Here is a 23900-nt window from a genome sequence, read left to right as displayed (position 1 = left end):
CTTTCTTAGGTTTGTAATACTAATAACTAATTCCAGCCCTTTACAATCTTAACTTGAAGAGTTTTACCTTGCTGATTTTAATTTATGATTCATTGATTCAATAATTATTAATCATCAATTTACCATTTATCATTTCTTACAAATTGTATGAACATTTGTTTGTAACTTGTAAATTGTAACTTTCAACTTTGTTATCTCAAGTATCTAGCTCCTCAGCTGCAGAGAAGAAATGGTCCACCTATAGCTTCATTCACTCTGTTAAGAGGAATAGACTTACCTCTAAGAGAGCGGAGACGCTGGTTGCTGTACATGGTCACTTGTGGCTCAAAGATCGCAAGACACGCGAGTACAAGGAGAGCCCTGCAGCACGATGGGATGTAGAGCCAGAGGATCCAGCTCAGATTGATGAGGATGCCGATGCAGAAGCCAATGTAGGGCTAGTTGGTGTTCCTTTAGAGGATCAGGATCTTACCCAGGAGGAGTCTAGTAGTTCCAGTGATGAGGACTTTGGCATAGGGGATGATTAGAGAGCACTTGAGAATCATCCATTCTCATTATTGGCATTTTGTCATTTTGTTGATTATACTCACTTTGATATGGCTATGATACATTATTATTATTTCACTGTTTCATGCTATTCAGCTCATTGTCATCATGAGCATCTTTATGATATATGATATTCATAAAATCATATTTGAACAATGAATTTTGAATCTTGCATCTTGAACTAAGTTAATTTGTCAAATGGTCATTAGTAATAGTAATGGTTATGAAATTTCAAGTTTCTAGTTTGAACTTATGGTTTGTGAATCACATTTTAATTTTCTCTATTCATTGTAGTCAACTATATTTGATATGTTAATGTTACATTGTTATATAATATATTGAAGTATCATTTCATAATTAGCATTTTCAATCATATATATTAATAATATTATATGTATACTATGCAACCCCCTCCCCCCACTCCCTCTCATCCCCCCCTCCCCTGAACCCCCCCTTCGCTCCCTCGCCGCCGCACCCCTGCCGTCCCTAAATTGAGGCTATTTTTTTCCTGCGCCCGGAACTCGTCCCGACGTCCCCCCGCACCGCCGCACCCCCACGTCGGGGTAACACTGATTATTAGTGACACAGAATTAATGCTAATGGCTATAGATGGATTATCAGATTCATGGGAAACTTTTGCACAAGGAATAAGTGCCAGAGATAAACTTCTTGACTTCAACAAACTTAGGGGGAATTGTCTTCAAGAAGAATCCAAAAATTATAGGAGGGAAACTGAAAACAGAAGATGAAGAACTTCATGTTCTTAATACAAACTCCTATAAGGGCAAGAAGAAGCATTTCAAGAAGAAAAAAGAAAATCAAAAGAATGGCAAACCCAAGAAAGATCTATCCCAAATAAAGTGTTTCAAATGTGAAAAATTTGGACACTACAGATCTAATTGTCCTGAAAATTCTAAACAACAAGCAAACTGTATAAATGTTACTAGGGAAGAAGATACCTATGATCTTGAAAATCGTGTATTGTTGTATTCATCACTATCAAATAAAATCTCAAGTAAAGCATGGGTAATTGATAGTGGGTCTTCTAGACATATAATAGGATACAAAGAAGCACTAGACTCTATATCAGAAAAGGTTAATGGAGAAGTTACTATTGGTGATAATTCAGCACACTTCGTCGAAGGAATTGGAAACTGCACCTTGAAACTAAAATCAGGAAATTCTCTTCTTCTCAAAGGTGTACTCTACGTACCCAAAATAAAACGAAATATAATCTCAATTACAACACTTGAAGATGATGGGCATAACATTGCTTTCGTGGACGGTAGGGTAATAACCTGGGCAAAGAACTCCTCTATTAAGAAAGTGAAGTTGATTGGTCAGAGAAAAGGATATTTGTATGAATTAAATTCTGAATCTAGTCGACCTATTCAAGCCTTAATTCATGAAGTTGCAGACATAAATGAAATGACACAAAAGATTAGGGCGTCTAATTTTCAAAACTTTGTCAACTATGGAGAAGATGGTTACTGGTCTACCTAAACTAAATAAAGATCACTCAAGCATATTCAAAGGGTGCACTCTGGGTAAGAATACCAAAAGTTCATTTCGTGATAGCACTAGAAAAACAAATAATGTTTTGGAATTAACTCATTCAGATTTATGTTGACCTATGTTTGTTCTTTCTCTTGGAGGATTCTGGAACTATATTTAGTTCATAGATGACTTCTCTAGGAAAACATGGATTTACTTCTTAAAATGGAAAGAATCAGAAGAAATCCTAAAGAGATTTAAAGAATTCAAAACTTTAACAAAAAACTTATTAGGACATAAAATTAAAACTCTTAGAACTGATAACAGAGAGGAATACACTTCAAATTTGTTTAAAAGGTTTTGTAAAGAAACATGAATTAAGAGGGAGTACACTATTCCTTATAATCCAGAACAAAACAGGGTAATAGAAAGAAAGAATAGAACAATTATAGAAGTTGCTAGTGCTATGATATTTGATCAAAATCTAGAATATTATTTTTGGGCAGAAGCCTCTTGAACTGCTATCTATATTCAAAATCGAAGCCCTCACTCTTACCCTAGAGCTAAAACTTCTGAAGAAGTCTTTGCTAAGGTTAAACCCAATATAAGTCATCTTAGGATTTTTGGATGTCCTGTATATATCCATCTTCCAAAAGAAAAGAGAACCAAGTTAGAACCCTCTAGGAGGAAAGGTATTTTTGTAGGGTATAGTGAAACATCTAAGGCATATAGGATTTTCATGCCTAGACAAAAAAGTATTGAACTTAGTAGGGATGTAATTTTTGAAGAAGATCTAACATTCAAAAGACCCCCAAGTTATAAAGAACCTTCTCCTTTACCTAGTTCTGAAAGAAATAGTGAGTTTGAGTCTCAGAGAGAGAACATAAAACAAATTGAAGATAAAATTCAAAACCTAAATCTTGGAGAAACTCAAAATTCAAAGAAAAAACCACTTTGGGCCATCAAACAATCGAAGAAGCACAAGACTTTGTTGCACCTTCTGGAACAATCAGAGAAAGCAAAAGACCTAAAAGATTTTCAAGTTATAAAGCATAAATTAATGATTTGTCCAAAATAGAACCAACCAATCCTTCAAATGCTATTAAACAAATAGCCTGGAAAGAAGCTATAATAGAAGAATACCAATCTATTATCAAGAATGATGTTCGGGAAATTGTTCCAAGACCTAAAGGAAAATTTGTTGTTTCTTCCAAGTGGATGTTTAAAATAAAGCATGTTGCTGACGGTAGCATTGAGAAATATAAAGTTAGATTTGTAGCCAAAGGATTCTATCAGAAAAAAGGGATTGATTATGAAGAAACTTTTGCTCCTATCGCCAAATATACCTCTGTAAGAGCAGTCCTAGCAATTGCAGCATCAAAGGGATGGAAAGTACATCAGATGGATATAAAAACAACATTCCTAGATGGAAAGATTGCAGAAGAAGTATATATGGAGCAACTTGAAGGATTTGAAACTCATGATCCTATCATTTTTACTTGCAGGTTTAAGAAAGCTCTCTATGGGCTTAAACAGGCTTCAAGGGCTTGGTATGAAAGAATTGATAAGTATCCCACCGGCTTAGGATTTTCCAAGAATGAAGCCGATCCAAATTTATATTATAAAAGAGATAAAGATGATATGGTAATTCTGATACTATATGTTGATGATTTACTAAATACAGGTGATGATCATCTTATAGATAAATGCAAGAAAGATCTAATTAGAGAATTTGAGATGAAAGACTTGGGACTCCATTACTTCCTAGGACTAGAGGTATGGCAGAATTCTGACAGTATCATACTTAATCAAGGAAAGTATACATCAGATATTTTGAAGAGATTTGGAATGTGGAATTGCAAGTCTATGTCTTCTCCAATGGAGACTAATCTACATAAACTTAAAAAAGCAGCAGCAGAATCACCTTCCATAGATTCTACTCTCTACAGACAAATGATTGGGTCCCTTATGTACTTAATAAATACAAGACCTGATATTTGATATGTTGTTAATGCCTTAAGCCGGTTTATGTGTGAGCCAAAGGAGATTCACCTAGTTGCAGTTAAACAAATTATGAGATACTTACAAGGCACTCTTAATTTTGGACTCAAATATGAGCAAGTTGAGTTAGATTTGCATGGATTCACCGACTTAGATTGGGGTGGAGTGTTAAAGACAAAAAAAATACTTCAGGATGTTTCAATTTAGGATCAGCAATGATATCTTGGATATGCAGAAAGCAATCTTCAGTAGCTTAAAGCTCCATCGAAGCCAAATACATTGCAATTTGGCTAAGGAAGTTACTTGTGGGATTATTTGGGCAAGCTATGAATCCTACAATTATTCATTGTGATAATCAGAATTCCATCAAGCTTTCGGTGAATCTAGTTTTTCATGACAGGTCCAAGCATATTTAAATTCCTTACCATTATGTAAGAGATATGGTAGACAAGAATTCTGTAAAATTAGAATACATTTGCACTGCAAATCAGACAGCAAACATACACACCAAACCTCTATCTAGAGTGAAGATAGACCACTTCAGGAAAAAACTTGGTATGGTTGAATTGTAATCCATTTGTATTCTTTAAATTATTAATAAAATAATTTTATTTGTTAGGCTATTAACTATTATGGGCTCCACCATTTGTATTCATTATTTAAGAGGTAACGATCTCTGAGATAATGAACACTTGTATAAAAGACATTACGAGAGATGACGATCTCTTAGATAATGTGCTAAACATAGAGCTCTATTGTAAGATCTAGATGAGTTCAAGATCATATTGTGATGTAGGCATTGCTATGTCTATAAGTCACAATTTGGACAAAGGAAGAATTTTATTATTCTCCAGGGTTTATCCTGTATTCTAATAGATTTTAAACTCAAGATCATGTTGTGATATAGGAATACTAGTATCTATGAATCACAACTTGAATAAATGAAGAACTTATATTACTCTTCAAATTTATCCTGTACATTGTATTCTTTGCAATACTGTTATCGCTAGTAGCAGTGATTTGTCATATTACAGGTTAAGAAATATAACATTTTATCATGTGTTCTATGATACCACATGCTAAGAAGATTCTGATAGATATAGAGTATCAATTCTTGCTTGTTCATCTTTATTGATGTTGCTAGATATGATATCTCTCAGTATGATTATCAAGTTAAGAGGGAGTGTTAATTCTGTAACTTGTAAACATACTGATCTGATAACAAATTGATCTGATCTGATATGGCATGATAAATATTGAACTACGTTTTTGTTTTGTTCTCCTTAAGATATCAGCGCCAATCCTTGTGCATTAGTTTAAAACTTACTTAAACTCCTTTGTTTATGTTTGTGTTTAAACTTACTTAAGTCATGAAAGTTGCCGACTTCTAGAGGTTAAGCAAAATAAACTTTGGAAGAGACATGTCCTTTCTAAGGACATGTCCCTTGACTTCAATATTTATAGAGGGTAAGGTTGAAGTCTAAGAGTATACAAGAACACAAATAGTCTGCTCCTTAGTCAATACTGCCCACATACAATTTGCAGAATTAAAAGACAGAATTTTGAATTATATTTCTAATTCAATTGAAGGCAATACTCTGAAGTTATTTTCAGCAAGCCACAAGGAGAGGAAGAAGGTGGAATCTAGTCTATATTCGGTCATAGAATTTGCAGAAACTTTACAGTATTCTGCAATCACATTACATTATATTTGAAAAAATATATATAAGATCAATTATTTCTATTAGGTTTAGGGATCCAATAACAAATAATCGTCTTAACCTACTTAGATAAATAATGTATAGCTTTTGAACTTTAGGAACCAAGTCATTCATAGGTCCATTTCCCATAGTCAATCTTAGTAGGGTTTGGAGAGGAAAACACACAAAGTGTGGCCATAGACTGTTCGTCCCAATTAAGCCCAAGAGCATACAGCATCCAACTAAGGCAGCACATCTCTTGGCCCACAAATGGCGGGAATATCCAACTAAGACAATTCCATCGCTTGGGATGGCCAACTTTAGGGAACCAGGTTTATTGAGAAAACAGTTCAGCACAACTAAGCCCAAGAATGCAGAGCATCCAAATAAGACAACTCGCCCCTTGGCTCACAAATGGAAGTAAAATCCAAGACAATGGGGTGACCTACTTAATTTGAGGGAACCAGTCTACTGGCTCTCCCTAATATATTTCCTCCCTTTCCTGTATGCTTGCTTGTGGGAGTAAATATTAGATAAATTTATTTATTAATTAAAGAAACATAAATTTTATTAACAACTTGGTAGAAGATATATTAAGGAATATAGATGCATAATAGCATTATCGCTATTGCATACCAAATAGTTATTAATGCACAGGTCTGCTGTTTTTTCCTCCTATCAGTTCTCTTCTGAATTCTCTCTTCTTCTATCCTTCTGCCAAATAAAGCTCCTCCTTGAATATCCATCAAGGAAGATGAATAGGCATCTCCCTCACTCTTCCACCAAAATATTGTCTCTCTTCCGAGGTAATCACCACCTCTTACCATTTGACTTCATGCATTTTCCTTACATGGCATTTGGAAACCAATCTATTAAGTGGTCTGATAACCTCACAAATTGCCAATGGCCCGATTAGGGAAAGACCTCGATTATGTTGTGATAGGTTTAGAAAAATTAAAAATGGAGAATTCTTATTAAAAAGATCATTTTCTGTTTATCAATACACAGACATATTTTATTATTTTACTCTCTTATGGGTACAGTGTAGATGCATCATGGCAGAAGCATGACTCATTGGGACCTATTAAAGTGCCTTTACTTATTTGTTAGGTTGTTCTTGGTCCAACTGTATAATAACTCACATTGACTTCAATGTGAAATAGGCACTCAGAAGCAAGCAAATGAAGAATGGGAGAAAATATACATACCTTTTGCACAACCTAGGATGTTGAAACAGAGAGGTACTTTATTTTGGCATGGAAAGCATATGGTGAGATATGAGATAGATATGAGAATATTTTAGCCGTGGATTACAATTAGATTAAAAAGAAGATTGAGAAAACAAAAGAACTCATCATAAAGATAGATGGCAGAAGATCAGGCATTGCAGAAGGAAAAAATGACTAGGTTGTTTTATATGTTGGAAAATTTAGATCTTTTAATGTCACAATCCTATAGGCTGCCTTTGGCCTCATGGGCATTTAAAATCTTCTACCCTATTCTATTCTTGTCCTTTTATATTTATTTTTTATTCTCCAGGTCTTGTTCAGCTGTCTTAGCTTAATAATAAATATTTCATGCACTGGTTTGTGACCAGGATTTCTGTGAAGTTGTGCTCAATTCTCTTTTTACTACTGGCAAGTGACATGTACACCTACTATGTGCCCCACCTTTGATCTCTACCGATGCCTAGCTGAATTTGATCCAAATATAACCTGTTTTGGATTTAAAAATGCCTCTAGCACAAATACAGTTAACTAAAAATTGTAGCATATCCAAGTATCCAAAATATGGACATAGCTATTATAACACAAAATTATACACATGGCTGATTCTATGAATCACAATACTTGCAAAAATTTTAGTGAATGATAAAGAGTTACAAAATAGCTAATTCTAGTGGAACTTTGTAGGGACCTCTTATATGAACTCAAGTAAGTAAAATGTAAAATCAAATTATTTACACACAACAAACATTTGAGTCATTATCTCCTAAAAAGTAAAGAAATAAAAGCATAATAGTGAACTTACTTCCTTCTCCATCAGGTAATGCCTGCTCAGATGAAGAAGCGGCACCACTTGAGCTAATGTCCATTTCAGTTGCACCTGCTGGCTGTGTAAATATCCACTCAGTTGCTCTCTCGATATCACCACCCTGAATTACCAAAAACATCAGCCAGAAGAATCTCCTCAACAAAATTGTCACATGGGTAATCAATTCATAAACAAAGAATAACAAGAAAAACAAATTCCATGTATTCAGTCTAAATGTCAAAAATTACCATACAACATCTTAGTAAAGTCACATAGCTACTTCCTAACATGGATACATAATGTATATTTGATATTCATACAGCTATTTGACAAGCAATATCAAGAGGAAGAAACTTACCGATGCTTTCAATGCTTTTCGGGCAACATCCATGTCGAATCCAAATGAAACGAGTGTGTTTAGACTTTCTTCATTAACAGGCGCTGGAGTGTTTTGCAACCCAGCCAAGATAGGAGCATCAATATCTACCTCGAAACATTGTGGAAATCAAATATTAAGAAATTTAGGCATTTGCAAATGGTTCATGAAATGATATATCATATTTCTCAAAGAGATTTCTAGTTTATGAGAAATTTATATGGAAATGTCTAGTGGAGGGAACAATTGAATGCAGAAAAAAAAATCGCAGTTAAATAACATGAAGTTTGAGAACCTGAATCTTCCATGTGTGATAGCAACCAATTCATTGCTTCCTCCACTCCTGTATTCAAGGTGTTGATAGCTGCTTTCTCACAATGAAGACGAGGAAAGCCCATGCTTGCAAGCTGTGATACAATAGCTTCATCAGCTGAAGGCCCTCTCTGCCTTGAATCCTCACTGTCATCTGGAATTTGAAAAAATATCACTCCACAGAAAAAAGACATTGCAAGAGAATTATTTAATGAAGCACACTAAAATGTTGAAGAAAACCAAACACATGGTTCTTCAAATATATCTAGTTGGAATTGTGCACATGCGTTTACCATTTTCCGGTAGCAACTCTTCTCCAGGTTGTAGACCTTTGCTGCGCAAATGATTAATATCTATTGTCTCAGGGACATCAATAAAGACATCTGCCAACAAAAGAATAGAAAATGAAACAATATGTTAGTTCAAGGAGAGAATACAAAATAAAATAAAGACAAGCAACACCATCAAAAATCTGACAGCATGGATCTGGACTAAAAACAAGAAAACAGTACAAGCTTTTGGATTCAACAGTCTACATTTTTGCATCAATACATTTTGGATCACACCCAAAGATCCATCATCAGGATGAAGAAATGTGTTGACCCAAAAAACATACGCAGTTGAATCCAAAAGCTTTTATTGTTATCTTAATGGACTGTGGAAAACTCCTTCCTACGAAAAAAAAGTTTTTTGAAAGCAAAGGTAAAACTAACAAACAAGACCACTAGAAAAGAATTTCGGTTAAGATTGATACCAAGTTTTTTGGGTACCCAACCAGCTTCCATGACAAACTTGCGCATATGTAGAACCAAGTAATCAGGAAAGGTTGCTAATCTAGCAGTTCTGCAAATGATTTGTAAATCAGCGACAGTACAAAAGACTAGACCAGCTCACAAAATTGTTGATGTTTGGAGCATATCTATAGATTAAATATTGATATTTTTGTCTACCCAACATAGAGGCCTACTTAATTGCTGTTGTCTTAGATTTCAATGCAGTGCTATAAAATCCATGGATCTCCTCAGGTGCTGCAAAACTCTCTAGGCATGCTGACAAGGGTACCCTTGGGCGAACAATTTCTTCGTCTTTTCTGTTGAAAAATATAAATAAATGCATTAATCATTATGTGTCTAGCATAGAACAACCCAACACAATCACGAGACAGTTGTTCTCCATAAATGACAAATCACTAGAGATACTTCTGTTACTGTGATGAAAAGCTTACAATTTTTCTCCAGCTAACTCTGTTTCTGCTTTCTTCTTCTGAAATGCCACTACCTCTTCTGAAACGTCATACATCCCAGATCACTATAAACTGTTGACACATATCCTATAATCCAACAATATCCCTAAAGGTTACTAATACATGTCTAATCACTTAAAATTCTTACCCTTATTAGTTGCCGCATCTAATGGGATGTTCAGAGAAAGAATATTGTCAATTCTTCTATTATATGAAACTTTCCCAGACGTGCACAAAATTCGGTCCTCAACAAAAAATTTAAAACATCGAGAAGGATCCAATTGAGAGTTTCCTGCACTGTTCCGCTCAACTTTGTCAAGCAGGTGTAGAAAGAACTCCATAGCATCCTGTCCGCCAATTATCAACGAAACATTTCAGAAGAAATGAGCTAAGTGTACCCTTCACATGTAAGTGCAATTCCATAAAACTAGCACCCCCAATTTCATGTATGAGAAATCAAAAGGCAAAATCATCGATTGGCATCTTTCCCATAATATCTCATCATGCTGAAGTAATTCAAAATGTTCTTACAACTATATTTCACAGATGGTAGGGGCACTTATTCACACAATTTACAATGGTAACTTAGCTCATCCCAAGGCTAGAAGTATCTCACATTCCATACAGAATATCAACATCATAAATGCCTATTCACAGACATCACATACTAAGGGAAAAGATATCCCAAGTCTAAAAATGTCTCAAAATCCACACAGAATATCAACATCATGAATGTTTATAATTCTAAATATATTACCATGTGACACAACAGCATTAACCATAAGGAGCCACACATTAAAGCATTGCCACAAGCTAACAGGGCCTAAATCATGTGTGGGAATCAATGTTACTCGTGCATTGAGTCACCATCCACTCTATTAATATGCCATTAACTTAAAACTTCAATACAAAGATTACAACAAGACTACCCTTGTGAACCTGGTTAATTCAGTTGTACATTGTCATTGCTACTAACCCTCCACAAGTTCATCGTACACACAAATATTGTGCCTCCAACTCCTGGGATAACCTTGAACTGATCAAACTATCATACATACGAACTAAACAATTTGAATGACCACACCCATGCTGTATGTCAAAAAAATATAAATATCCAGAGAAATAGTAGCTGTATCATAAGGTTCAATAATCATTAATGCCCCAACCTACTAGTTGTTTGTTAGATATGTACAAGTTCAAAATCATGATATCCTTCTGTGTACTTAAAAGATATCACATTTCAATAATGAATATTCCATTCTCATTCGGATAATTGCAAAGATTTTACAATTTAATTCCCAATTACTAAACACAGATGAAGTCTGTGATTGGAATATGTAATGCTCAGAGCTCTTGATTAAGAACAATCTGAAACTCTTATGGATAGACAATAGAAGTCGGATAATGGTTGGGGCATTGGAATTCTTGTGTAGGAGTAGATTTTTAAGCCAAGTCGCTGGTTCAGATTCCGGTACGGATGTGGGTTCAAGATTTGGGTTCAAATTCGTCCAATTTTTCTTTGGGTTGGGTTCAGATTCATTTTGGGTTCGTCCTTCCAAAAACACATGTTTTCTAAAATGTGTGTGTGTGTGCATGCAAATAATAAACAAGTCCATACACCACTCTGCTAATAGTGAACCAAGATAGCAAAATACACCACCATATCTATGTTTCAGTTCGATAGGATATTAATTGCATCATTTAGCCATACACACAACATGATACACTTGCTTGGTCACATGCATGGGACATATTGTCATATCAAGTGGATAATATGATAATGAAAGGAATCATCAAAGGATACGTGCAGTTATCTGAATATTTATTTTGCATTGGTTAGAGGATTTCCAACTCGGCTAGATCAAAAGTTGAGATTCAAATTTTAAGCCCTGGATTCAAAGATACAATTGCTTTCTTAAAGAAATTCCTTTATAATCGTCAATTTTGATTTCCTCTAATGCAACTTTTCATTTTCATTCACAAATGCATAAATGACATAAATCATCTTTTTCGGCCTTTTTAGTGGTCACTTATAGGGCAGGGAGGATCAAATAGATCAAATTAGGCAAAAAAAAACACATTTAGAAGTACAATAAATGTGTTGCGACCAAATCCGGTTCAACAGTTGGACAGCATATTCTTAAGAATTTGCTCCAAATTCTACCCGGGTGAATATGACAGAACTGCAGCAAATTTGCGGCACTGTAGGCAAATTTGGAGAGAATTTGGCAAGGACCAGAGTTTAAGAGTTGCTGGAGAGAATCTAGTAACTTAATTTTTAAGGGATTTTTACCATACAAGATCCCTTTGATAACATCAATAGTTCAATAAATAGTAATAATCTTCAACTGCTTATATAAAGTTCCCTTTCTGGGATTGCCCTAAGTTTTGCTTTAGAATCACAAATTTCATTAATATAAGAAATGTAAGACAAAGATCATCAGTAAAAATGCCTTTTCACAAGGTAATCCTGATTTAGGCCCTGCAATCACCAAATAAGGAGCAAACACATATATATGACTAACTATATTGTTAGTGTAATATAATCTACCTTAAGCATTCTAAACTGATATAACAAAAGATATGTGATCCAAACCTTGAGATTAGAGAACAATATCTAATGCTTATGAACCAAATTCACATATGGCATCTAACATCCAATGGATTATCGTTCACAAATAGTGTCTTTGTACGATGCAACCCACGCCCATTCAATTGCAGGCCTTATCCCTTGCCTTTGTATGATGTAACCCATGTCCATTCCACCACATGCCCTATTCCTTGCCTTTGTATGATGGAGCATGGTTCATTATACCACAAGCCTTATCTTTCTTGTGAGGTATCAATCTAATGCAGTTGAGAATATAAATACACATAGTACCTGCCTAAGTTATATATTTCACAATTGCATATAAAATGTACAAAGCCTAGTCAAAATCTACGTACAGTTAATGTATATCAGACTTATGCATTTTGTGTAATGTCCCCATTTTTAGCAGGTCACTGCAATTGGCTTATTCAGTTCACCATCGCAACTCTTGTGAGCTGATAGTGGGATTTGAGGGTATCAATTGTGAGGTTAGGCTTTCCAACAACCTAAGGTGTGTTCTACTATTTATAGGAAGTCAACTGCTGGTTCCAATAAGCTCAATTGAGCTAGAGGAGTTGAATGATACTCTCAGTTTTTATTTCAAGCTTTTTGTCATGTCCCCTTTTCAAATAATTAAAAATAATAACTTTTGCTAAGGCTGGCAAGCTCAAAAAAGTGAAGTTTCAGGAAAAGGGGCTAATCTTTGGAAACCAATGGATTAATAAATGAAAGTTATTATTAAAATATGTATTATTGACCCCTCTTGGTCGTGAGTTAGGGTTATGCCCTCTTTTAAAGGGTTTTGGAGGCATTTCGGGCTCATTCTAGAACTTGATTTTTGCTCATTGCTTTGTTATTCTTCAGAGGCTGCCAAACCTGTGGAGAAGGAGACCCAAGGACGGGAGTTTGCAGGTTTTCAGGAACGCTAAGAACAAGAGTTTGAGGCCATTTCATGTGCAAACTCATGCAGAGTTTTCCCTTGTGCTGAACAGTGCAAATTTGTGGATTTTCGAGTGTGTTACTTGTAAGAGTTTGGTGTTTCCGATTGAGTATTTCATATTAGTTTGGTTTGTTGTTGTATTGCAAACATTTAGATGTTAAAATAGAGCTCAATATATGTATCCAGTCATGGTTATACTTTTGTGATGGATTATTAGTGTTTTGTGGTGTTTTCTAGGCTATTTTGTGTTGTTTTCGGGAGCCCGGTGAGCATTGTTTTTGTCCTCCATTTGGGAGCTGTTGTGTAAACTCTATACAAATCTGGGAATATCATTTTGTAGGCCGTTATGCTAGTGAAATTTCTATAAAAATGTCTACTTTCAGATTTATTAATAATATATGAAGCTATGAAGTTTTTGGCACTATTTCGAGCATACCCGATTTGGGTTTTATTGAGAAATTGGTTGATCTTTTGAAATATTGGTTGTTTGATTTTAAAATCTTATTAGAGGCTTTAAATATCATATAAAATCAAAAAGGGGACATTTCACTTCTAGTTTGGGGTCCAAGAATGATGGAGGGAGCATCTATTTATAGTAAAGCACCCAGTCAAGTTCATTGATTGTCTTTCTTCCCCAGGATCACTCTAGTGTTGTCAAATTTCGATTCTAATGCTTCTTCAGTGTTTTTCGCACGACAAGTGAATTATTATTATTATTCATCTAAATATGCTGAGGTTGTTATTTTTGTTGATGTTGTATGTTGGTCACCTCAGTATCATAGCTCATTGGAGCTGGGTTGAAAAAATTTAAATCGTAGGCAAAAGAAATAGTGGCCTTGTGTGTCAAAATATTATGTTATGATGGAAAAGGTCATTTTGGGGAGCTCAAAGCAATTAATAAAATATATTATAATGGCACTTTATTATATTTTAATGTTGTGTTGAGGAAGCTTTTTAAGTGGAGTTCGTTTGGGAAACTTGTGCCATTTGGAGATTATAAATATGAGCCCATTCGACCAGGAAAGCATCCAATTATTTGTTTGATTATTTTGATTGTCGTTTCTGTGACGTTTCCTGGGGTTGGTTCTTGTGCCCCTGCTGAAGTATAAGGGTTTGAAGTTGATTGTTCTTCCATAGGTGAGGTATTGTGGATTTTGAGAATTTGTTTCATCTTCCCATTGTTATTATTGTTGCTGGAAGGCATTAATTATTATTATGTTAATATATGTCTGACGTTTGGAGTTCTAAGAATAATTTTGAGTTTGCTTTGCAAATTGTTATTGAGGTAAAACAATTTGCCATTCCTCCTTATTGTTCCAACTTTTTCTAAGGAGAGTGTTTGCTGAAGATTATTGTATTAATTGGAGAGGAGATTAATTGCCAAAGTCTGAAACCTACGTCCCAATTAAGGAGGTCGATTGGGAATCTATTGGCTGTCATTCCATATTCAGCAGCAATTTTCCATTTCTTGGAATCACGCCTGCAAATTGAGAGGCTGTGTGAATTATTTGAGGGCAAGCGTTTACCAATCAAGGGTTGCGATCAATATTTGGACCTGTCACTTTAAGATCAGGGAATTGTGTATGCATACTGCGGCTGCATTCAGGGCTAAGAAATAAGCAATGTCCAGGGCCTGCAATCTGTAATTAGGCCAGTGGCTTATTACCTGGAAACCTGGGATCATATTGGCAGGACCTACATACTCTTCCTTGGATCGTATTTCATGCTGGAAGGATTGCATACATCTTGTATGTGCTGAGATTTAATTCTGGGGTCCAACGTTAATTTCATTTGCTGCTATAGTCAACTTCCAGGTTCCAATGTATATATAGATTTGAACGTGTTATTGTATTTCCCAAATAAACATTTCAATTATTGGAATTACTTCATTTGAACCAGCTTTCAATATATGTTTGTTTTTTTCCAGTATTGCATATTATTGTTCAAATCCTCAAAATCCAAAAAAACATATTTTCCAAAAAGCACAAAAAAATCAGAAAAAACACAAAATACATGTCTTATTTCCATCAGCATATCAGTTGGAGACTAGTTTGGGTTATTACAGTGGTATCACAGAAGCTTCCTGCCATCTTGTGGGGTAGGAAAATATTTATTAGTTCAGATCTGCTGTTGTATTTGAAGTGATCAGCACTCTAGCATTTTCTAGTTATGGATAGATACAATAGGCCTAGTAGTTCTGGGAATTTTCGGAGCAATGTGGAAACTAGTGAGAAAATAAATGCCTTGAGGGAGAGTATGGAAAAACTTAAAGCTTAATCAATAGAGATTGGCGGTAAGACTGTCAAATCCGGCTGGCAGGGTAGCCAGCTATATGGTTTCCACCTTTTGAAGGCCTACATCAAGGTAACAGGGAAGAAGCGTGAGTTTTCCCCAACAGGTGTCCATTGTTGCACACGTACTCGTATTTAGTACGACACCTACTAGTTGGTTAAGTGTTGATAGTATGCAGTTGGTTAAGTGTTGACAGGGTGGCCACGGATCTCTTTGTTTGGGATCCAAGTGGAGGTTGGAGTCCACTGTGTTGCCAGATTTCCTTGAGGACAAGCAATCTCAGGGAGGGAGGACTGTAATGTCCCCATTTTTTACAAGTTCTTGCAATTGGCTTGGTCAATTCACCATCGCAACCCTCGTGAGCTAACAATGGGATTCGAGGGTCTCAATTGTGGGGTTATAGGCTTTCCAACAGCCTATGGTGTGATTTGGCTCTGTTTGAGAGACTTACTATTTATAGTAGGTCAACTATTGGTTCTAATGAGCGCAATTGAGTTAGAAATGTTGAGTGATGCTCTCAGTTTTTATTTCAGGCTTCTAGTTTGGGCTCCAAGAATCTTGCAGGGAATGTCTATTTATAGTAAATCACTTTATCAAGTTCATTAATCATCTTTCTTCATCAGGATCACTCTAGTGTTGTAAGATTTTGATTATGATGCTTCTTCAGATGTTTTCGCAAGAGGGGTGAATTATTGCTATTATTCATCTATATATGTTGAGGTTGTTATTTTTGTTTGTAGTGTATGTTGGTTACCTCAGTATCAAAGCTCGTTGGAATCAGGTTGAAAAGTTTTAAATCGTGGGCACAAGAAATAGTGGCCTTGTGTATCAAAATATTATGTTATGATGGAAAAGGTCATTTTTGGGAGCCAAAAGCAATAAATAAATTATATTATAATAGTGCTTTATTATATTTTAATGTTGTGTTGAGAAAGCTTCTTAAGTGGAGTTCATTTGGGAAACTCGTGCCATTTGAAGATTATATATATGAGCCCATTTGATGAGATAAGCATTCGATTATTTGTTTAATTATTTTGTTTTTCGTCTTTTTGACGTTTCCTGAGGTTGGTTCATGTGCCCTTGCTGAAGTATAAGGGTTTGAAGTTGATCATTCTTCCACAGCTGAGGTATTGTGAATTTCTGAGAGTTTGTTTTTTCTTCCTATTGTTCTTACTGTTGCTGTAAGGCAATAATTATTATTATCTTGGTATCTGTCAGAGAGTTTGGAGTTCTGAGAATGATTATGAGTTTGCTTTGCAAATTGTTATTGAGGTAAAACAATAATAATTTGCCATTCCTCCTTACTGTTCTAACTTTGTCTAAAAAGAGTGTTTGCTGAAGATTATTGTTTGAATTGGAGAGGAGACTAATTGCCAGAGTCTGAAACCTAAGTCCCAATTAAGGAGGTTGATTCGGAATTTGTTGACTGCCATTCCATATTCAGCAGCAATTTTCCATTTCTTGGAATCACACCTGTGAATTGAGAGGCTGTGTGAATTATCTGAGTGCGGTCGTTTACCAATTAGGGGCTGTGATCAATATTTGGACCTGTCACTTTAAGATCAGGGAATTGCGTATGCATAAAGGTCTGCGGCTGCATTCAGGGCTGGGAAATAAGCAATGTCCAGGGCCTGCGATCTGTAATTAGGCCAGTGGCTTACTACTGGAGACCTGCGATCATATTGGCAGAAGCTACATATTGTTTCTCGGATTGTATTTCATGCTGGAAGGCTTGCATACATCTTCTATGTGCTGAAAGTTAACTCTGGGGTTCAACATTAATTTCATCTGCTGCTACAGTCCATTTCCAGGTTCCAATTTATATGTAGATTTGAATGTGTCACTGTATTTCCCAAATAAACATTTGAATTATTGGAATTACTTCATTTGAAGCAGCTTTCAGTATATGTTTGTTTATTTCCAGTATTGCATATTATTGTTCAAATTCTAGAAAACCAAAAAAACATATATTCCAAAAAGCACAAAAAATCAGAAAAAACACAAAATACATCTCTTATTTACATCAGCATATCAGTTGGAGCCCAGTTGGGGTTATTACAGTTTGTATGTGTCCATACGTCAACAAATAAACATTATCTAAATATTGATCTGTGATGCATTCTATCCTAGATGGATGTCTGTTAAAAGCAATTGAAGGTATTAGTCTACATGTATTTACTATTTATTGATGAGCAATAATAATTATCATACCATGGCTGTACCTCAGGTACTCGCACCAGATATCACAGGAAAATACGAAATGTCATTTATCTTCTCAGACGAATGCTATTTGTATCTCTTCCACTTATATTCTGATCCTTTATCTGTGTTGGCTTATATTGGCCTTGTTAAGATATGATAGTGCAGGTCAGAATTACCAGCATGGCAACTATATGAACATGTGTGTGCATGTATGTATACCAGTTCACCATGTGAACTGATATACATGTATACACACGCATATGTATAGACATTAATTTTACCTTGCCCGAATCATCCTGGTATTAAACTGATTTTATCATTATCAAACCAAGTATGGAAATCTGAACAATCAGATTATAGTTCTCTTGGATCGAGCATTATGTTCTTGATATAATGTCAATCATGCATTAGGTCGAGCAAATGATCTATTGCCTTGTACAGATAAGAAATTGCAAATGATCTATTGCTGGAGTAGTACTGGGATAGGTGACCTCCTGGGAAGTCCCAGTGCTTCACTCCTGTGAGCATCACCTAGATTCAGTGAGTGCTAAGTGTTCCATTTATTCTCATGAGAGATGGATTCATGTTGAATCACTACTCATGAAATATGGGTCAATGAGTTTGACTCAAAAATCACACAGTTAAATCCTGATAGCGATATCACAATTTGAATTGTTGTGGAAATTATCTCCTACTTATCAATAAAGAAATTTGTTTAATAACCTAATTTGTAATGTCCCCTTCTCCGCGCTAGGCCTTTCTGGCGCCTTGTTGGTCTATCTTTCCATCCACATAGGCTAACGACATTGATCTAGAGGATGCCAGCTAGTCAGGGGAATTTATTTGGTATCGTTTGGGGAAATATTAAAGTTCGAGGAGCTTTTCTATAGTAAAGTCACTTTATTTTATAAAGTTATTTATGACTTAAAGTCATTTTATCACAAAAGTAACTTAAGTGGCTAAAAGACGAAAAATGGTTTTTATCCCACATTGCTTAGTTGTTTGTGTTCTCCCTCATATCGAGGTTATAAAAGCAATAGGCCTTCTTGGGATTTTTACCATGAAATATAATATCGTTCAAAAAATAACAGAGGTTGCTTAAATGTGACTATTTGCTCTCGAGGACGAAACCTCTTGAGGCAATTTAGAAGTTGGACGTAGCCCCAACATCTCATTGGAGACTTTATTCATATTCAGATGTGGAGTTGCATTGTGATACATCATTGCTAATTGGATCCACTCCCAGAAGTAAGATCGCTTAACAAGTAGAAGAAGTTGTAAGTTTCAGATAATAGCTGGTGTCCGCATGATTGACCTACAGTATAGTTTCAGCAATTAACAGCATAGTTGTGAGGGTTTAATGCCAATGTGAGCCATCAGACGTATCAGCGCCAGACAGTGGTGTAGTGTTCAGAGGTGTTCGGTACCCATTCTTTCTCACAGAAAAGAGGGAGTTGAATGTATCAAGTGCGCGTGAGAAGGGTGTTCTACTGTCACGTTGGGACATTCACATGCCGCGGGTAATACCATAGATCACAGGTGTGACAGACTCCAGTAGCAGGTTGCAGGAGTATTGGTGGAGTCTAGCAACGGATCTTTAAGAGCTCATAGCAGCTGTAGTGTATGCCAGCAAGCTACTCCAGCAGTCGGATCTTCCACAGCAATCAAGAACTCTTTGGCACATGCACAACACAACCGTGGTTGCTTAGAAGGCCAGCCCAATAACGTCAACATCAGGTTTCCCTCGTCTATTTTATCTTGTATCTCGTTTACATCAATATGCATTCATATTGATTCAGACTTCTAATATGATTATATGAAATTTCCAAACGATTGTCATCACAAGCCCACTAGTGGATAGTAACATGGAGGAGTAGAATACGTGGTTTAATGCGTTTGGTGTGTTCTGTTATTTCTGAATTATCCCTCCGAGTATTCATATTATACATGCTGCCATTGCCGTATCGTGGAGAGGTTAAAAAGCTGGGTTAGGATTATTGTCACTGCATACCTTCAGCATTGAATCTGATCAGTTCATTCTATTGCTGCTCAGGTTCAGATTATTACATAATTACACCCAATTAAGGATCAGGTCCTTAATGATTTGTTAATTATACCATCGTGTCTTTTCATGCAAGAATAGACATGTCCGTCCATGTCTTGACTATTGGTATGGATATAAATATGAACCAATTCAAGAAATCATAATCATCAAAATCAATAAATGATATACATCTCTCCAGATCGGGACTGCAGTTCAGTAATATACTAATAATATTCAGACCTTGCATTCAGTTTTAGAATTGAGTTTATTCATTTTCATTATATCTTGATTATCACCTGCAAGCAAAGCATATATAGATTAATATCCATCAAATCTGAAAATAAGCCATAACCATAACAGTCTGATCATAAGTTAAATTACATTTACAGCCCTGATTGTCTTTCCACTCTTATTCTCCTTGCTGTCTGTATGATTACTTCTTTTATTTCGATCCTCCGTGTATGTTTGATTTATATTGATCTGATTATTTTTTTATTTAATATTTTTTCTCTGCTGGTGATCTGATTAATGGCTGGCTATGGGGGATATCTTCCTTATTCAATATTTTTTCTGCTGTATCATCCTTGACTTTCAGAGTTGATTCCGTGAGACTTTTATTACTCTTCCCTTAAGATGGAAGAAACACGTCTACGCCAACCCGACTAATAGTAATTCTTGAAATTGTATTCTTTCCTAGATAAAGTTAACTATAATCTATTTGTTCATCTTAGACAATGCTTATAATTGCTGTTTATTTTTTTGTTTTTATTCATTTACTTGTCTTATATGGCTTCAAATCTGAATCGCACTTCTTAAAAGAATTAACTCATAATCAAATTGTACCTTTTTATATTTGTATCTCTCATTTTTTGTCCTTTTGTGGTTGTCTTTTGCTGGTTTTATTTTCGTCTTGCTGCTTCCAGTACTAAGTTCTGCTTATCAATGCAAAACCTTCTCTAAATTCTGGGTGTTATTTTAAAATCACTTGCTGATGCAATCACTTCTCTGTCACCAACGTATATATTACACATCATATGCAGTTAACTTATTATTTATTTATTTATTTATTTTATTATTATTAGTTATTATATATTATTAATTTTCTTTAGAAAGCGGACACCACACTTAAATATGCCAAATAGCTATGCTCCACGATGTTTCCAGGACAGGGATGTGTTTTCGGTATGGATACAGGTCAAAGCCAAAATTTAGAGGACGGGACCTCAAAAGACAACAATTAAAAATATAGTGGATTTTTTATATAAAGAGCCATATTGAAATATGCACATCATAACATTGATAAACCATTCACCGTAGACATTTTGGAAGACCAATACATGGGAAACTATCAAATGAGAAATACTGAGTACTTCCATTAAAACAATGCTTCATACATACAACAAAAATCAAAATGCCCGAACGCTCCGAATATCATGCATGAAATCAAAATGACATAAAGAGAAGTCCAACTAAAATAGTAAATACTAAATGCTACTATTTCCTCACTGCTGTTGTTGCTCTATGTTTTTTCCTTCCTCTTAGCAAGTATGGCAAATCTAAAAATGAGTAGAAGAGTTAGTGTTTTAGTGTTTTAATGGACCTAATAGGGTTTGCATTTTTTATTGTCTTTAAGACGACATGGGGCCTGCACGGACGGCAAAAAGATTTTAAAAGTGATTTTTGGGAGTCATTTGACATTACCTACCCAGCTAGAATAAAGGGGACAGCCAACAGTATCAAGGACGGAAGGAGGACAGAAAAGTGTCCCCAATACTGCTGGCCATCCCCAAGTTTCCTACAAAAAAATTTGGCCATTTCGGCAACGATTCTGAATTTGGCAAAAAAGAGACGGCAAAAATTCATCCTTAGGACATATAAAACCCCAAAATCACAAGCGGCGTGTCCCCATGGAGCACAACCAAATACTGATAATATGATGAACAAAATTTCAAGTCTTGTGAAAGGATTCATAAGATTTATTGACAAAAACCAAAGATTCCTTACAGAAAGACAATACCATTTGCTTCCTTCACATATTGAATGTCTTATTGTTGATGGGTGTTTAAGAAAAAATAAAATAAGATAAATATGTTAATGTCCAACAAAAGACCACCAAAAGATCTATGGGATTGAAAGATTACAGCAAGATACATGACAACAACAAGACCACCAGACAGTGTCCGAGAAAAGCGAGCAACAAAAACAAGAGGAAAAACAAAGATACAAAGAGCGGCAGCAACAAGGACTAGGAATCATTTCTAGGCAAAAAGAAGTCAGCAATAGAAGGAGAGGACTGCAGATGTATAGAACCTCTAGTCTGCTTTTGCGATCTCGTGGAAGACTATGTCCAGGGTCTGACAGATCTGGAGTGACCACAAGATTTGGTAGAACTAGATGACCTCTTCACACCACGTAAAGGAGATAAGGGTGTGAAAAAGGCAGTAATGAGCTGAGTAGATGAATTCCGGTGAGGAAGTAGTGACTGTAAAGTACTATCTCGAAGCAAGGTAGCCTCCTGAAGATAAAGTGTGAGACATCTCTGATCACAGTAGCTAAAGAAATCTGAAAGAGAAGAACAATCTTGAAACAAGCAGTAAAATCTCCCTCTGATCTCATAATAGATAGGGCAACAGAAAATAAAGTGAATCTCAGTCTCAACCTATAAAGTACACAACTTACAAATCCGCTCTCCACTGTCAATATGATGGTCAATCTAAGCCTGAAGATGGTGAGAACCAACCCTAAAGGATCCTAGGGAGATACGAAGGGCATGAGAACACCGCCGAGATAAGTAACTAAGAAGAACAATAATCCCATCACAGATCTCCAAAAAGTGCTCTGCATAAAAGATCATCCTTGGACGTAACCCACTAAGCAGGCTAGTCTACGTAGTAATGATATACTGTCTATAAATATCTAGTCTCACATGTTCATTCAGCTCCTGCCGATAGAGGAGGAGGTGATCAAGGGAATTCAACGAGAACTGGTAATGGGGGAGGCGGTCAATATCAATCCCAATCGATCTCAACAGAGAAGAAGCCTCGGCATACCAACAATGAGCTCAATAACACATATCAGAACTCACAATATCAACAGAAAAACAATATGCCAACTAGGAATATCATTCCCGCTCACCAACCGAATCTATAAAACCTCGTAGACGATGAAGAAACCAAACCAAATCAAATGTAGCTACAACATTGAAGGGATGCGCGCCAAACTCAGCAAGAATGATACTATGAGGAGTGAACCTATGGCATCTGATGATGCGTCGTAAGAGCAAAGTTTGAACCCGTTCAATCAATGCCCAATTAGAACCAAGAAGAGACAAGCTCCAAACCACAAAGCCATAAAGAACCGTCAGTCGAATAAGGGAGTCCAAGAGGGATAGTTTGGATGAGGTATCTTGAAAGTGGTGTCTAAAACATTGTTTCTCAAGCATGGCAAAAGAACCCATACCCTTATTAACTCTGGACTGAATCATCGATCTCATACTGAAGCAAGGCCCAGAAAACTTATCACCCAGATACATGTAAGAGGAAATGATCTCAATCTCCTAGCACTGAAAAAAGAAGTGAAGATGAGAAGTCTTCAAGCAATTAAAGATCATAATCTGAGTCTTACCCAAGATAACCACAAGCTGACGCTGATCACAAAAAGAAGCCAACCCATCTAGCAACCTCTGTAAACTCTCTGGGGAAAAACCAAGAACCACATCATCCGCAAAAAGAAGAATGGAGATTAGGACCTGGTGTAAGTAACAACCATCACCCAAGAGCAATGACTTTGAAAAGAAGTCCTCAAGCTCATCAATATATAAACCAAATAAAGTAGGGGAGAGAGGACAGCCCTGCTTGACCCTAATGGTGCTATGAATCGGATCAGAGAAACCCTCTGGGGTCTTGAATCTACCCACCACTGCCTCATAAAGTCTCATAATAGTAGTAAGAAGCATCTCTGAAATCCCCATCTCCCGAAGCCTTTCAAAAAGAGTCATCCTGGGAACAGAATCACAAACCTTGCGGAAGTCCACAAAGCAACAATAAACCTTCTCTGATCTATGTCTAGCCTCCTCAATAATAGCCTGTAAAGTTAAATTATGGTCCATAGTCTAATACTCGGTTCG

At 36.0% G+C, this 23900-nt stretch overlaps 1 protein-coding gene across 3 annotated transcripts in view; it reads right to left on the bottom strand.

Annotated features, from left to right (window-relative positions):
- UBP14 (ubiquitin-specific protease 14) overlaps positions 1–23900 on the bottom strand; it is a 145868-nt gene that overhangs the window by 7603 nt on the left and 114365 nt on the right. For all 3 annotated transcript variants that reach the window (XM_089787971.1, XM_089787979.1, XM_089787988.1), the window contains exons 13-20: positions 9855–10053; positions 9689–9746; positions 9431–9553; positions 9218–9306; positions 8757–8846; positions 8447–8617; positions 8134–8258; positions 7773–7896 (exon numbers count right to left, since the gene is read on the bottom strand). In XM_089787971.1, coding sequence (XP_089644097.1) covers positions 7773–7896; positions 8134–8258; positions 8447–8617; positions 8757–8846; positions 9218–9306; positions 9431–9553; positions 9689–9746; positions 9855–10053 — 979 coding nt within the window. The remainder of the gene's footprint in view (positions 1–7772; positions 7897–8133; positions 8259–8446; positions 8618–8756; positions 8847–9217; positions 9307–9430; positions 9554–9688; positions 9747–9854; positions 10054–23900) is intronic.

This window comes from Cupressus sempervirens, chromosome 1 (genome assembly GCF_028749045.1).
Source record: "Cupressus sempervirens isolate cs-2001-9-10 chromosome 1, ASM2874904v1, whole genome shotgun sequence".
Classification (NCBI taxonomy): Eukaryota; Viridiplantae; Streptophyta; class Pinopsida; order Cupressales; family Cupressaceae; genus Cupressus; species Cupressus sempervirens.
This window is presented reverse-complemented; position numbering and strand designations above follow the sequence as displayed.